The sequence below is a fragment of the Eubalaena glacialis genome, chromosome 10 (genome assembly GCF_028564815.1).
Source record: "Eubalaena glacialis isolate mEubGla1 chromosome 10, mEubGla1.1.hap2.+ XY, whole genome shotgun sequence".
Classification (NCBI taxonomy): domain Eukaryota; kingdom Metazoa; phylum Chordata; class Mammalia; order Artiodactyla; family Balaenidae; genus Eubalaena; species Eubalaena glacialis.
The window spans coordinates 43,547,136-43,563,579 of record NC_083725.1 but is presented as its reverse complement, the minus strand read 5'-3'; the positions used below and the strand labels follow the sequence as shown (position 1 = coordinate 43,563,579).

General features: G+C 36.8%; 1 protein-coding gene across 1 annotated transcript in view; it reads left to right on the top strand.

The window, feature by feature from the left end:
* Positions 1 to 16,444, top strand: part of ARHGAP42 (Rho GTPase activating protein 42) — a 277,391-nt gene that overhangs the window by 195,546 nt on the left and 65,401 nt on the right. Inside the window, exons 5-6 of the mRNA XM_061202658.1 lie at positions 5,291 to 5,392; positions 13,683 to 13,793. Coding sequence (XP_061058641.1) covers positions 5,291 to 5,392; positions 13,683 to 13,793 — 213 coding nt within the window. The remainder of the gene's footprint in view (positions 1 to 5,290; positions 5,393 to 13,682; positions 13,794 to 16,444) is intronic.

Below are 16,444 nucleotides of genomic sequence, written 5' to 3'. Positions count from 1 at the left end.
TGTTGTTTGTAGATTTTCTGATGATGCCCATTCTAACTAGTGTGAGGTGATACCTCACTGTAGTTTGGATTTGCATTTCTCTAATAATTAGTGATGTTGAGCAGCTTTTCATGTGCTTCTGGGCCATCTGTATGTCTTCTTTGGAGAAATGTCTATTTAGGTCTTTTGCCCATTTTTGGATTGGGTTGTTTGTTTCTTTAATATTGAGCTGCATGAGCTGTTTATATATTTTGGAGATTAATCCTTTGTCCGTTGATTCGTTTGCAAATATTTTCTCCCATTCTGAGGGTTGTCTTTTCATCTTGTTTATGGTTTCCTTTGCTGTGCAAAAGCTTTTAAGTTTCATTAGGTCCCATTTGTTTATTTTTGTTTTTATTTCCATTACTCTTGGAGGTGGATCAAAGAAGATCTTGCTGTGATTTATGTCAAAGAGTGTTCTTTCTATGTTTTCCTCTAAGAGTTTTATAGTGTCCAGTCTTACATTTAGGTCTCGAATCCATTTTGAGTGTATTTTTGTTTATGGTGTTAGGGAGTGTTCTAATTTCATTCTTTTACATGTAGCTGTCCAGTTTTCCCAGCACCACTTATTGAAGAGACTGTCTTTTCTCCATTGTATATCCTTGCCTCCTTTGTCATAGATTAGTTGACCATAGGTGCATGGGTTTATCTCTGGGCTTTCTATCTTGTTCCATTGATCTATGTTTCTGTTTTTGTGCCAGTACCATATTGTCTTGATTACTGTAGCTTTGTAGGATAGTCCGAAGTCAGGGAGTCTGATTCCTCCAGCTCCGTGTTTTTCCCTCAAGACTGCTTTGGCTATTCGGGGTCTTTTGTGTCTCCATATAAATTTTAAGATTTTTTGTTCTAGTTCCGTAAAAAATGCCATTGGTTATTTGATAGAGATTGCATTGAATCTGTAGATTGCTTTGGGTAGTATAGTCATTTTCACAATGTTGATTCTTCCAATCCAAGAACGTGGTATATCTCTCCATCAGTTGGTATCATATTTAATTTCTTTCATCAGTGTCTTATAGTTTTCTGCATACAGTTCTTTTGTCTCCCTAGGTAAGTTTATTCCTAGGTATTTTATTCTTTTTGTTACAGTGATAAATGGGAGTGTTTCCTTAATTTCTCTTTCAGATTTTTCATCATTAGTGTATAGGAATGCAAGAGATTTCTGTGCATTAATTTTGTATCCTGCAACTTTACCAAATTCATTGATTAGCTCTAGTAGTTTTCTGTTGGCATTTTTAGGATTCTCTATGTATAGTATCATGTCATCTGCAAACAGTGACAGTTTCACTTCTTCTTTTCCAATTTGGATTTCTTTTATTTCTTTTTCTTCTCTGATTGTTGTGGCTACGACTTGCAAAGCTATGTTGAATAATAGTGGAGAGTGGACATCCTTGTCTTGTTCCTGATCTTAGAGGAAATGCTTTCAGTTTTTCACCATTGAGAACAATGTTGGCTGTGGGTTTGTCATATATGGCCTTTATTATGTTGAGGTGAGTTCCCTCTATGCCTACTTCTGGAGAGTTTTTATCATAAATGGGTGTTGAATTTTGTTGAAAGTTTTCTCTGCATCTATTGAGATGATCATATGGTTTTTCTTCTTTAATTTGTTAATATAGTGTATCACATTGATTGATTTGCATATATTGAAGAATCCTTGCATCCCTGGAATAAATCCCACTTGATCATGGTGTACAATCCTTTTAATGTGTTGTTGGATTCTGTTTGCTAGTATTTTGTTGAGGATTTTTGCATCTATATTCATCAGTGATATTGGTCTGTAATTTTCTTTTTTTGTAGTATCTTTGTCTGGTTTTGGGATCAGGGTGATGGTGGCCATATAGAATGAGTTTGGGAGTGTTCCTTCCTCTGCAATTTTTTGGAAGAGTTTGAGAAGGATGGGTGTTAGCTCTTCTCTAAATGTTTGATAGAATTCACCTGTGAAACCATCTGGTCCTGGACTTTTGTTTGTTGGAAGATTTTTAATCACAGTTTGAATTTAATTACTTGTGATTGCTCTGTTCATATTTTCTATTTCTTCCTGCTTCAGCCTTGGAAGGTTATACCTTTCTAAGAATTTGTCCATTTCTTCCAGGTTGTCCATTTTATTGACATACAGTTGCTTGTAGTAGTCTCTTAGGATGCTTTGTATTTCTGCGATGTCTGTTGTAACTTCTCTTTTTTCATTTCTAATTTTATTGATTTGAGTCCTCTCCCTCTTTTTCTTGATGAGTCCGGCTATTGGTTTATCAATTTTGTTTATCTTCTCAAAGTACCAGCTTTTAGTTTTATTGATCTTTGCTATTGTTTTCTTTGTTTCTATTTCATTTATTTCTGCTCTGATCTTTATGATTTCTTTCCTTCTGCTAACTTTGGGTTTTGTTTGTTCTTTCTCTAGTTCCTTTAGGTGTAAGGTTAGATTGTTTATTTGAGATGTTTCTTGTTTCTTGAGGTAGGCTTGTATAGCTATAAATTTCCCTGTTAGAACTGCTTTTGCTGCATCCCATAGGTTTTGGATCATCGTGTTTTCATTGTCATTTGTCTCTAGGTATTTTTTGATTTCCTCAGTGATCTCTTGGTTATTTAGTAATGTATTGTTTAGCCTCCATGTGTTTGTGTTTTTTACGGTTTTTTCCCTGTAATTCATTTCTAATCTCATAGCGTTGTGGTCAGAAAAGATGCTTGATATGATTTCAATTTTCTTAAATTTACTGAGGCTTGATTTGTGACCCAAGATGTGATCTATCCTGGAGAATGTTCTGTGCACACTTGAGAAGAAAGTGTAATCTGCTGTTTTTGGGTGGAATGTCCTATAAATATCAATTAAGTCTATCTAGTCTATTGTGTCATTTAAAGCTTCTGTTTCCTTATTTATTTTCATTTTGGATGATCTGTCCATTGGTGTAAGTGAGGTGTTAAAGTCCCCCACTATTATTGTGTTACTGTCGATTTCCTCTTTTATAGCTGTTAACAGTTGCCTTATGTATTTAGGTGCTCCTATGTTGGGTGCATATATATTTATGATTGTTATATCTTCTTCTTGGATTGATCCCTTGATCATTATGTAGTGTCCTTCCTTGTCTCTTGTAACATTCTTTTTTTTAAAGTCTATTTTATCTGATATGTGTATAGCTACTCCAGCTTTCTTTTGATTTCCATTTGCATGGAATATCTTTCCATCCCCTCACTTTCAGTCTGTATGTGTCTCTAGGTCTGAAGTGAGTCTCTTGTAGACAGCATATATATGGTCTTGTTTTTGTATCCATTCAGCAAGCCTGTGTCTTTTGGTTGGAACATTTAATCCATTCATGTTTAAGGTAATTATTGATATGTATGTTCCTATGACCATTTTCTTAATTGTTTTGGGTTTTTTTTTGTAGGTCCTTTTCTTCTCTTGTGTTTCCCACTTAGAGAAGTTCCTTTAGCATTTGTTGTAGTGCTAGTTTGGTGGTGCTGAATTCTCTTAGCTTTTGCTTGTCTGTAAAGCTTTTGATTTCTCCTTCGAATCTGAATGAGATCCTTGCTGGGTAGAGTAATCTTGGTTGTAGGTTCTTCCCTTTCATCACTTTAAATATGTCATGCCACTCCCTTCTGGCTTGTAGAGTTTCTTTTGAGAAATCACCTGTTAACCTTATGGGAGTTCCCTTGTATGTTACTTGTCATTTTTCCCTTGCTGCTTTCAATAATTTTTCTTTGTCTTTAAGTTTTGCCAATTTGATTACTATGTGTCTCCACGTGTTTCTCCTTGGGTTTATCCTGTATGGGACTCGCTGCGCTTCCTGGACTTGGGTGGCTATTTCCTTTCCCATGTTAGGGAAGTTTTCGACTATAATCTCTTCAAATATTTTCTCTGGTCTTTTCTCTCTCTCTTCTTCTTCTGGGACCGCTATAATGCGAATGTTGTTGCGTTTAATGTTGTCCCAGAGGTCTCTTAGGCTGTCTTCATTTCTTTTCATTCTTTTTTCTTTAGTCTGTTCCGCAGCAGTGAATTCCACCATTCTGTCTTCCAGGTCACTTATCCGTTCTTCTGCCTGAGTTATTCTGCTATTGATTCCTTCTAGTGTAGTTATCGTTTCAGTTATTGTATTGTTCATCTCTGTTTGCTTGTTCTTTAATTCGTCTAGATCTTTGTTCAACATTTCTTGCGTCTTCTCGATCTTTGCCTCCATTCTTTTTCCGAGGTCCTGGATCATCTTCATTATCATTATTCTGAATTCTTTTTCTGGAAGGTTGCCTATCTCCACTTCATTTAGTTGTTTTTCTGGGGTTTTATCTTGCTCCTTCATCTGGTACATAGCCCTCTGCCTTTTTTTTTTTTTTAAAGTAGCTGCTCTCTTTTTTTTCTGTTTTTTAAAGTTTAATTTTTATTCATTTATTTATTTATTAATGGCTGTGTTGGGTCTTTGTTTCTGTGCGAGGGCCCTCTCTAGTCGTGGCAAGCGGGGGCCACTCTTCACCGCGGTGCGCGGATCTCTCATTATCGCGGCCTCTCTTGTTGCAGAGCACAGGCTCCAGACGCGCAGGCTCAGTAGTTGTGGCTCACGGGCCTAGTTGCTCCGCGGCATGTGGGATCTTCCCAGACCAGGGCTCGAGCCCGTGTCTCCTGCATCGGCAGGCAGACTCTCAACCACTGCACCACCTGGGAAGCCCAGCCCTCTGCCTTTTCATCTTGTCTATCTTTCTGTGAATGTGGTTTTTGTTCCACAGGCTGCAAGATTGTAGTTCTTCTTGCTTCTGCTGTTTGCCCTCTGGTGGATGAGGCTATCTAAGAGGCTTGTGTAAGTTTCCTGATAGGAGGGACTGGTGGTGGGTAGAGCTGACTGTTGCTCTGGTGGGCGGAGCTCAGTAAGAGGCATCTTTTTTGTGGCTGGGAAATATTATGATTCCTTGAGAAGAGTGTGTAAGTGGTTCTCTAAACTGCTTGTATATTAACTCATCTGAATCACCAAAAAGCCTAAACGAGAAGTGTTCTCTTGGTCCTATCCCAGGTCAGAATTTCTTGTTGAGAATCAGTTATAAAGTGTTCAAAGGGATTCTACTGTAGGCAGCCTGCCCCCTCCATACTATAGTTCCATGAACTTCTTTGAGAGCAGAATACATACTCAAATGATTTTGTTTCACATCCTTCTTCCTACTCTACTTCATCAAGTTTTGCACATAGTTGAAGCTCACTAAATCTTTATTAAATAATTTCAGTGGATGTTTGATGGGGATGGTGGAAATCAAGGTTTTCTTGATTCTCTAATTTGAATGTTTTGTTGTTTTTGTGATCTCCTAGGATGGAAAGAAGAAATTTGACAAGGAGAGTGAAAAATACTATTCTATTCTTGACAAGCATTTAAATTTGTCTGCAAAGAAAAAGGAGTCTCATTTGCAGGAGGTAAGTTTTTCCAAATGAAATGTGGAAAGAGCATTAACATTGTCATGCGAAGTCCAAATTTCGAAAAGTAGACATTATCTCAGAATCTGCTCCTCTTTAATAAAATAATGATAAGAATATTTAAGTTAATTGAGCACTTACTACAGACAGGCACTGTGCTGAGCATTTTACATGCCTTGTGACATTTAATGTTAACAGTTCTAAGAGAAAGAGTAGTATTTCCATCAATAATGAGAAAGAGTGAAACAAGGCTATTTCTTTTTCTTCTTGTTGGGCATATTTTAAATAGCAGGACCTATCAAATTCATGTTATAGCATTTATATTAATTTAAAAATATCTGTTTTTAAGGTGTTGGATCAGCATTAAGGGGAAAAAAGATACATATACAACTACATGTTTTAAAATCTCCATTATTTTATGTCAATTTTCTGAAAGAACAAGTCAACAGTCAACATTCCTTATATGCATTTACTAACATGTACAGTGTATGCATGTAAGGAATCCATTTCTTCCTTTTTTCTGAAAATTTCTTCTCATTGGTAGTGTTTCAACTATAATTAGTCAAATCGAATAGTCCTTTTACTGAGTAATAATGCAGTTCCAGTTCTAGTGATGGTATATGTTTTTTTTAAAAAAGGCTCTCTTGTCTTTCATCTTGGCAGCAACCAAATCTTGACACACCATGCATCATTCCCCCAGTGTACAGTGGTGTGTCTCAGAGCTGAGCTGGGAGTTGTTGAGCTAGTTCCCCTACAGCTCATCACTGCTCTCCAGCCTTTCATAGGGAATCTTGTAGTGTGCTGAGCCTCCTTTCATCTCTTCTTCCTCTCCTCTCTGTACTTCTAGGGACTGTGGTGGGGAACCTCTTTCAAATGCCTCCTCCTGATCCTCTAGCAAAGCCACCTCCCTTCATGAACCATTTTTCAAGTTCAGTCTGGTCCTCTGCCCTCCTTACTCCTATTCTTCTTTCCCTGACCTCCATATTCAGCCATAAAGCATGCTTGACGAGTTAGAGTTCAAATGCAGTGGAACAGTTGTCCAAAAGGCACGGGAGGGTTGCTTCTGATTCCTTTTTTCTATACTCTTATGTTCCCCTAGAGGGAATTGAATTTCTTCACTTAAAAATGTTTAATGTTGGGAAGTTTTGTTATTTAAATATGTGTTCATTATAATGAATATCTTGTTATTAACACCTGCTGTTAAAATAGGACAATTTAATATACAGCTGTGGGCCTATGGAAAGGTTTTGGGGCTAAAGTGAAATGGAGAAAAATCTGTTATTAAGGAAAATTATATTTTTAATTTTCATGGACATATTTAATCTTATGAAGTACTATGTTGTTATTTAATATTATGTTCACATACTCCAAACTTCTTAAATGCTCACATATCTCTTTAAACATAGCATTAGAATAACCCTAAGAGAGAATGTGGTATGTAGATGAAGTAGAAAGGGCTCCCCTAATTGTCACTATCATGTACCAAAGGCCATGACCAAGTACCATTTTAAAAATAGACTGCCTCAGAACACTCTTTGACATAAATCACAGCAAGATCTTTTTTGACCCACCTCCTAGAGTAATGAAAATAAAAACAAAAATAAACAAATGGGACCTAATGAAACTTAAAAGCTTTTGCACAGCAAAGGAAACCATAAACAAGACGAAAAGACAACCCTCAGAATGGGAGAAAATATTTGCAAATGAAGCAACTCACAGAGGATTAATTTCCAAAATGTACAAGCAGCTCATGCAACTCAATATCAAAAAAACAAACAACGCAATCCAAAAATGGGTAGAAGACCTAAATAGACACTTCTCCAAAGAAGATACACAGATTGCCAACAAACACATGAAAGAATGCTCAACATCACTAATCATTAGAGAAATGCAAATCAAAACTACAATGAGGTATCACCTCACACCAGTCAGAATGGCCATCATCAAAAAATCTATAAACAATAAATGCTGGAGAGGGTGTGGAGAAAGGGGAACCCTCTTGCACTCTTGGTGGGAATGTAAATTGATACAGCCACTATGAAGGTTCCTTAAAAGACTAAAAATAGAACTACCATACGACCCAGCAATCCCACTACTGGGCATATACCTTGAGAAAACCATAATTCAAAAAGAGTCATGTACCACAATGTTCATTGCAGCTCTATTTACAATAGCCAGGACATGGAAGCAACCTAAGTGTCCATCGACAGATGAATGGATAAAGAAGATGTGGCATGTATATACAATGGAATATTACTCAGCCATAGAAAGAAACGAAATGGAGTTATTTATAGTGAGGTGGATGGACCTAGAGTCTGTCATACAGAGTGAAGTAAGTCAGAAAGAGAAAAACAAATACTGTATGCTAACACATATATATGGAATCTAAAAAAAAAAAAAATGGGAGGAAAATCCAAAAGAGAGGGGATATATGTGTATGTATGGCTGATTCACTTGGCTGTGCAGTAGAAGCTAACACCACATTGTAAAGCAACTACTCCAATAAAAATTAATTTTAAAAAAATCAACTGCCTCAAAATCAAGGGTAGTTTAAATTTAGAGTCTCTAAAGGGTTATCAGGTTCTTGGTGAGTACGAGGGCCACCCTTAGATAAGACATTGCTTAAACCATCAAGAAAATATTAACTTTATCATAATTTTAAAGTCCTCTAGAGTTTATGATTTAATTTTCCCTGACAACCTAGCTCAATATTTAATACTTGTTAGTTGCCCTCAATCCCTTGAGCTATGATAGAATATTCATTCTGGTTTTGTATTTAGTTGGATGCTAGAAAAACTTATAACACGGTTAGTAACATCCTCCACTTGCCCCACTACATACACACACACACACACACACACACACACACACACTTTTTTTCCAGGAGGCACAGCCCGCAATAGAATACAAACAGATATTGTGCAGAGAAACTCCTCAGAGCATATAATGTAGACAAGGAAAAACGTAGCTTGCTTTTTATTTATTCCTCTATCCTTCCAGGAGTCAAAACTGTTATAGGGCAATGCTGCCACACACGTATTTAATTCCGTAACATGGCATTAAAAGTCATCTGTTCCCTTCCAGAGCAGCTCTGGTCCTTCTGTCAGCACCAAGCCTATTAAGTTCTCAGAAAGACCCCTCTGTGCCTTCTCACTGGCACAGCTGACTCTTTGTTCATTTTGCTTATGGAAAATAAGTGACTGCCCATTACCAGGACTGAATTAGGGGTCAGCTTGTGTCGGTAAAGCTCCAAGGCCATCAACTAGATGGACCACTGGAGCAAACAGAATTGGAACCAGACTCGTCAAAATTATGGGCTTTACAGTAGATGAAAAGAAGTAATATTTGATATGTGAATGGATAATTTCTTTCTAAGCATAAAATAAGAGGAAGAGATCATAAAGGAAATGTAGAAAGACCAGAATGCATGAAAGTAATCTATTTCAAAAAAAAAAAATTAAATCAAATTAAAAGGCAAAGTGTTAGGAAATTTATACAACATATAACACAGGATAACCATCTCTTATATATAAGATGTGCTTGCAAATCAGTGTGAAAAAGATAAAGACTTTAGTGGGAAAGATGGGGTAAGAATATGAAAGGGCACTTCATCAAAGAAGAAATAAACCATAATAAATATTGTAAGTTTCAATGTCACATGTATTAAAAAGTGCAATTTAATAATAGTAGCAGCATGTTATTTTATTTTCTTAAAATATAATATCCATTGTTAGTGAAGGTATGGGAAACTGAGCACACATTTGCTTTTCTGGTGGGAATATGAAATCATTCAATAACTTTTGAGGTAAATTTGACATCATATTTCAATCAATGTTATATGTACAAGATAGTTGAAGTGATTTTATTGATAGAAATTTTCCCTAAAGAAATGATCAGAAATAAGCATAAAAATAAATTGTGTAAATATGTTGATCCAAGAGTTATTCACAATGCAAATTTTAGAAACATCTGAAATGGCACAAAAGAATGATTGGGATAAATATACAAATACAGCTTGACCAAAAATGGAATTGATATGGCTGTGAAAAGTTTTATTTGGAAAATCATTTAAAGACATTTGGAAATATTTTTTAGCCTAAGAGGAAAAAAAAAAAAACCAGGATTTAAACCAGAATGTACACTATTATTCAGGTTTTTTGAAGTAAGTTTGTGTTTGTGTCCATGTTACACATCAAAATATTGATAGTGGGGCTGCAATTTTTATTTTCTTTACATTTTCCTGTTATAATAATGAACAATGAATAAACTTATAGTAATGAATATGTATTACTTTTATAGTTAGGAAAAAAGTAAAGGGATTCCTTTTAGGAACCCAGAGTTTGGGTTTCTATCTTTCACTAAATACGCTTTCAAAAGGTTCCTCTTCTTCCCACTTCCTGAGTGAAGGGAATCCCTCAGGTTCTACCTTATAGCTCTATTCTTATCCTTCAGTGTGTGTCCCTGCTAGCTCTGCTCCTTCCATATTGTCTGTAACATCTCGGCGAGTATCTCCCACCATCATACCTGACCACCTTTGCACTGTCCACTGACTGGTTACCAGGACTTCAGACTACAACACCTTAGTGACACATGTGAAATCTCACTCATTTTCTCAAATTTGCTCCTGCCTCTCACTTCTTTAATTCTGTTAATGCTGGTATTATTTCTTGTGTCAAAATTATCTTTGACTTTTTTTTTCCCCCTTGCTTCTCACACCCACATCCTTCAACTTCTCTTTCTAGGATATACCAAACACCTTTACCCTTATCAAATAAGAGCTCTCCTTATACTCACGTGCACCCAGCTTTACCATTCAATCAACACATTCTACACTGTCCTCACTTTAATCTTCTTCAGGTTCACCTCTGATCTTGTCCACACCCTCCTCAAGCTTTTGCATGGTTTATAGGATGACATTTGCACTCATTCTCCCTATTTTGCCTCAATTCTCATTTCTGACTGTTTCAAACCAACCCTTTCGATCTATCTACCAAAACATAACTTCTCCTGACTTTATTCCCTCACCGAAACTCTTCTTTTATCTCCATGTACTCTAACCTCTCCATTCTTCAGCATCCAGCTTAAATCCTTTCTCCTCTGGGAATGATTCAGCAAATATCACCTGAGCCTTTTTCCTCTATTTTGAATTGAGACAGCTTATTGTGGTTGGGGAAGAAGTTAGGTACCTACAGAACTATGTGGTTTTCTTATGTAATTAACTTGGTTTCTTACTAGGATGACTTTGCCACATAAATAACAGCTTATACCTGTTGTTCTGGAATAATTACTACTCCCTTTCAGTTTTAAAAGTTTAGACAATAAATTACATAGTTATTCTACTTCTCCAGTACAAAATACATGACAGTTGCTAGTGGGCATGTAAGTAAGTGTCTGCTACACACTACGAGCTTGAGTACTAAAGGAATTCGTCTGAGGTAAAAGAATGTCTTTCTAAATCTTGTACTGAAGAAAAGAATTAAGCTATTGTATTCTTTTAGCACTGTGCATTCTAGATGACCTTTCAAAGCAGATTCAGTATATTGAATTTAGTTGTTGAAGTCTAGGGGAAACCAGGCACAAAATTCCAAGAATCCTCTCCCAGTGGAGACACATAGGACTTAATTCCCCCAGCAATGAGTCGTGACAACATGTGTGAAATGTGGTCTACTAGAAACTCATAGACTGAGTGCCCATGGTTTTTACTGGGGGCTGGTCGTATAGGCACCCTCTGCTCGTCATGTACCCAAATTCCAGACTCCCAGAAAGAAAGCAGGTGTTCAAAATAAACCATATTGTTTGCACAGTTTCAGCATAGTGAACTACTCTTATCAGTTAGGCTGGTGGGAACCCTCCCAAAATCCACATTCCCATATGCCAGCCAAGGGCCAACCTTGTAAGCAGGACTTTCAATGGATAGTATTCATGCCTGCTCTGCTAACTTTTTCTGCACAGCTTTGTTGACCAGAAATAATCATTTTAGGCTCTAAGATGTCTCAACATTCTAGTTTGTTCCTGTGTGCTAGTTGACACAAACACTATCCTTTAAAGTAAATGAAAGCTTCAGAAATAACTTGTGGAATAGACTGTTATCTCTGAGACTGAAATTATTCTTGCATCCTTTACACCCAATGGTGTACTGAAGCTTTCTCTTGGAGAGCTGATTTTTTCATCTCTTTCTCATCACTCGTTCAGTGATGTTGTGTTTGTGATTTGGAACTGGCTATTTTGGGAATATTTTACCACAGAAACCAGCAAATACTGCAAATCAGACACGCTCCCCCACCTGCAAGAGAGCCAATTGTTAAACATTTATTAGCATACCACCACCTGTGGGACCCCCTTACCGTTTGTTCTATATGTAGTGTGTTCCTCTAAGCAGTGGTAAAAAGAAAATATATATGATTTGTGTGGAATAATGACTTTGGGTGCTGAGAAGCTTCTGGTCCAAATTTCTTACCTGATTTATGTGTTCTTCTCATGTATTAGTTTATAATGTTTAAAAATCAAGTTTAAAAATCCCTACTGAGTTGCTTATAATATTGGGCCATTTTAAATTATATAAATAATTGCATAGCAAGTAGTAAGTATATATAATTATTTTTAAAGGTCTTTCTTTCAAATGAAGTTTTAAGATGCTATGCTAAGCCAGCAAACCTAATTTTATCTTTCTTTAAGCTTTTGTTTGTTAAATTATCATTGTAAAATGGCTACAAAACAATGTCTTATTCCCAAATTGTTGTTGGCAGATACTTAGTGTTCCAGAGAGGCCATTCTTTTCATCTGCTTTTAGTAATCTCAGCTGGCAGTGAGGAGTGTGTAGCTGGGCAACGAAAGTAAAATCATGCCTCCCTACTAAACCAAAGTCAGTTTTAAAGACAGCATCCAAGGACGATGGTGGGCATAGAAGTGGGAAGAGAATGTGCATGGCATTGATGGAGCATGATTTATTGCTTGGAACCTTTGCATTTGGGGGCTCTGTTACCAGTATTATCTCTGTAAGAGTTTACCTAATATGTGGCTCTGCTGTTTAATATTCTCAGATGATTTTTTTTTAACATCTTTATTGGAGTATAATTGCTTTACAATGGTGTGTTAGTTTCTGCTTTATAACAAAGTGAATCAGCTATACATATACATATATTCCCATATCTCCTCCCTCTTGTGTCTCCCTCCCATCCTCCCTGTCCCACCCATCTAGGTGGTCACAAAGCACCAAGCTGATCTCCCTGTGCTATGTGGCTGCTTCCCACTAGCTATCTATTTTACATTTGGTAGTGTATACTACTCAAAGCAATCTACAGATTCAATGCAATCCCTATCAAACTACCAATGACATTTTTCACAGAACTAGAACAAAAAAATTCACAATTTGTATGGAAACACAAAAGACCCCAAATAGCCAAAGCAATCTTGAGAAAGAAAAAAGGGAGCTGGAGGAATCAGGCTCCCGGACTTCAGACTATGCTACAAAGCTACAGTCATCAAGACAGTATGGGACTGGCACAAAAACAGAAATATAGATCAATGGAACAGGATAGAAAGCCCAGAGATAAACCCACACACATATGGTCACCTTATTTTTGATGAAGGAGGCAAGAATATACAATGGAGAAAAGACAGCCTCTTCAATAAGTGGTGCTGGGAAAACTGGACAGCTACATGTAAAAGAATGAAATTAGAACACTCCCTAACACCATACACAAAAATAATCTCAGATGATTCTTCCTCAATTAAATCCAAACATTATGCAGTTTTCATGATCTTTTATAGTGTGATTCCAGCCTTGCTTCTCCCTCCTTCCTTCCACTTACTTACTCTGAAGGCAAACTCTGTCAGACTCTTTCATGCCTTTTTACTTTTTCATGGGAGTAAACTCTTTTTTATCTTTGACTTCACGGCCAGTTATTTATCTTACGATTCAACTCAGAACACCACCATTTTCTCCCAGAATTTAGTCTCTTTCTTGTGATTCGCATAGATTTTCATATATTTTTACATACCCCTTTTATAATAATTTTTTAATGTAATGAATGTTGTGTGCTTGCTCTGTGTGTGTGTGTGTGTATGTGCATTTTTCTTCCCGTTCAAAACACTATAAGCTCTTGAGGGCAAGGACTGTTTTCCTAGCCTCTGTATTCCCAAGACATAATAATTGCTATATTCAAACTTTTTGAAGGACTTAATTTTTTAAAAAAGATTTTAGAGTAAAACAGGATTTGAGTTCCTCTCTAACAGAGAACCTTCAGTAATCGCTCCCTGCGTCATGATTTGCCTTTTTTGTGCTTTTTAGGCAGATACACAGATTGACCGAGAGCATCAAAACTTCTATGAGGCATCACTAGAATATGTCTTTAAAATTCAAGAGGTTCAAGAAAAAAAGAAGTTTGAATTTGTCGAACCGGTAAGATTTATTTTCCCTATAAAATAGTAGGTACAGTACATCTCTGAAACAAAATTTGCATTTTTTTCTGTTGAAAATTATGTTTCTTAAAAATAAAAGGAGAGAGAGGAGTGGGGGAGGGTGAGTAGGTGGAGCGCAGAGCACTTTAGGGCAATGAAACTAATCTATAGGACAGTGTAGTGGTGGATACATGTTATTCATTATACATTTGTCAAAACTCATAACACTTACAATACCAAGAGTGAACTGTAATGTAAACTATGAACTTTAATAATAATATGTCAATATTGGGTTATCACTTGTAACCAATGTACCACACTGACGCAAGATGTTAATAATGGGAACTCTGTGTGGGTAGGGGCCAAGGGGGTGTATGTGAACTCTATAATTTATTTTTTTTTGAATTTTTAAATGTTATTTTATTTATTTATTTTTTATACAGCAGGCTCTTATTAGTTATCTATTTTATACATATTATGAATTCTATAATTTCTGCTCAATTTTTCTATAAACCTAAAACTGCCCTAAGAATAGCCTATTGATTTAAAAAACCTAAAATTAAAAATTAAGGCGTGTATATTACATATACCTCAGGGAATATACCTCACCACTAAAGTGACCCATTTACCAAACCTTTAGTTGAAGGGAGAAGAGGTAAGGCTGTATTTCTTCCTTCGTTCCACCCTGCTTCCTTGCAAGGCTGGGACCTGCCTGACTTTCCAGTGAAGTCATTTATTTTCCTAAGTCAGTGTAAAAAGTAATGGATTCCCTAATGTAAACTGCATTATAGAAAAAGAACAGGTGGCTGGTCTTTATAGCTTACTTCATTTTCTTAGCATTTTTTTCCCAAGTAATACCCTAATGTGTTACAATATTGCCTGGGTAGGCATCTTCATGAGGTATCATCTATGATGAATAAGGGGGAGTTCTATAGCCAAGATAGTGCTCAGTTCCCAAGTGATGATGGAGTAGCCATCATAAAATATGTAAGAAATCAAATATATAATTTAAGCCATACTTTTCTTCCTATGTCAGTTTATAAAAAATCTATTTATAATGGGAAATAAAATACCCTATTCCTATTTTAGTGGAGGTGACATGGAGAAGGGAAGATCCATTTCAAAATATATTTCAAAATTTTATTTCCTGATGAAAACCCATCAGTGGTTCCCTAAAGATGATGGGAAACTGAGACAGAGCAGAGTCTGGGAAGAGTCATCAGCCCCTGCGTGGCTCCCAGCACCTCTGCTTCACTCCTCTCCCTTCAGCTGGAGCCACCTGACAGTCTGCTGGACACTTGGCAAGTTTCTAAGGCGAGCCCTTCAGCTAGAAGGATTTAAGGAACCAGAGGCCACACCACAGGCTCAGGGATTTAACTTTAACCCTCTATTTGGGATGACAGCCTTGACTCCAAGTTCTGTTTGCCAAAGAGCTAAGTCCTTAAACCCCTTAGGGTGAATTGATAACCCCTTATTTAGCAGATGCTTTGAGGATCTGATTAAACTTTTTTGGGGGGCTCTCCGAAACTCATCTGGGGTTCATGGACAACTAGTCAGCCTAATAAGCCCTAGTCAATGAAGATGACTAATGCTTAAAATTCCTACTCTTCTTCTCATGGAGTAATAAGTCCTGCCTCTGAAGTCTATCATGGTTTTTGAAGCCTCTCTCCTTGCTGGCAAACTTCCTCCTTATGGCCTGCCTCTTGGAATTTCTGAATTTTAGCTCTTTGTTAGAATGCCCCCATTAATTCTGATGGTTTTCCTTCATACTCCTTCATTACCTGTTCCCATTCCCTTCAGATACTGTGCTCATCTTCTCTGCGGTTCTTCCTCACACCTGGAATGATCCTTTTACATCTGTAGTATCTCTCTCTCTCTGGAGAGGTATGCAGGTAGCCTATTTCCCCATCTGAGCCTCTCTTATAGCCCATCCTGTCTGGGAACAGTGAACTAGACCATTCTGTAAGATGACATCAGGTATATAAAGAAAAGGTTGTAAAATTGTTTGCTCATAGGTCACAGAAGGAATGATAAGAATTTATGAATTCCTGTGATAATATAGGAAGAGAAATGGAAATTGTCCTTCAATTGAAATGTGTTTTCTTCTCTCCCTCTACTGTATCCCAAACTGGGATGGTCTGATAAGTCTTCTGTAATGCATGCCTTTCTGGTGACACCACAATCAAGGTCGATGTTAAAATTGTCCTTCTTCCAAAATATTTTCCTGGCTGCTGGATTTTTCCTATTAGAATGTCTGGCCAAACCAAATAGTACTGTCAGTTTAGTCTCCTTCTCATTTCCAGCCGCAAAGTCTCATCCACGGGGTTTTACTTAATTTCCACCCCAATGTTGAGAAGAATAGAAACGGTAGCAATAGAACATGGGCATGTTGCTCTTTAGGTTATGCATTTACAAATCAATTTGCAGGAAAAAAGCTTTTAAAATTTCAAAAACAAAGCCCGGAGGAGCTATAAACATAAAAGAACATGAGGATACTTTAATATCTTTGCAGTTTTTTCCCCTGCAGAAATCCAATTCCTGTTGCATAAAGTTTTATATTGCAGAAGTGAAGCAGTCTATGCTAGTTTAGCTGAGATTTATTTAACAAATAAGCATTAGAGTAAAGCAAAATACTTTAGGGATGCAACTAAT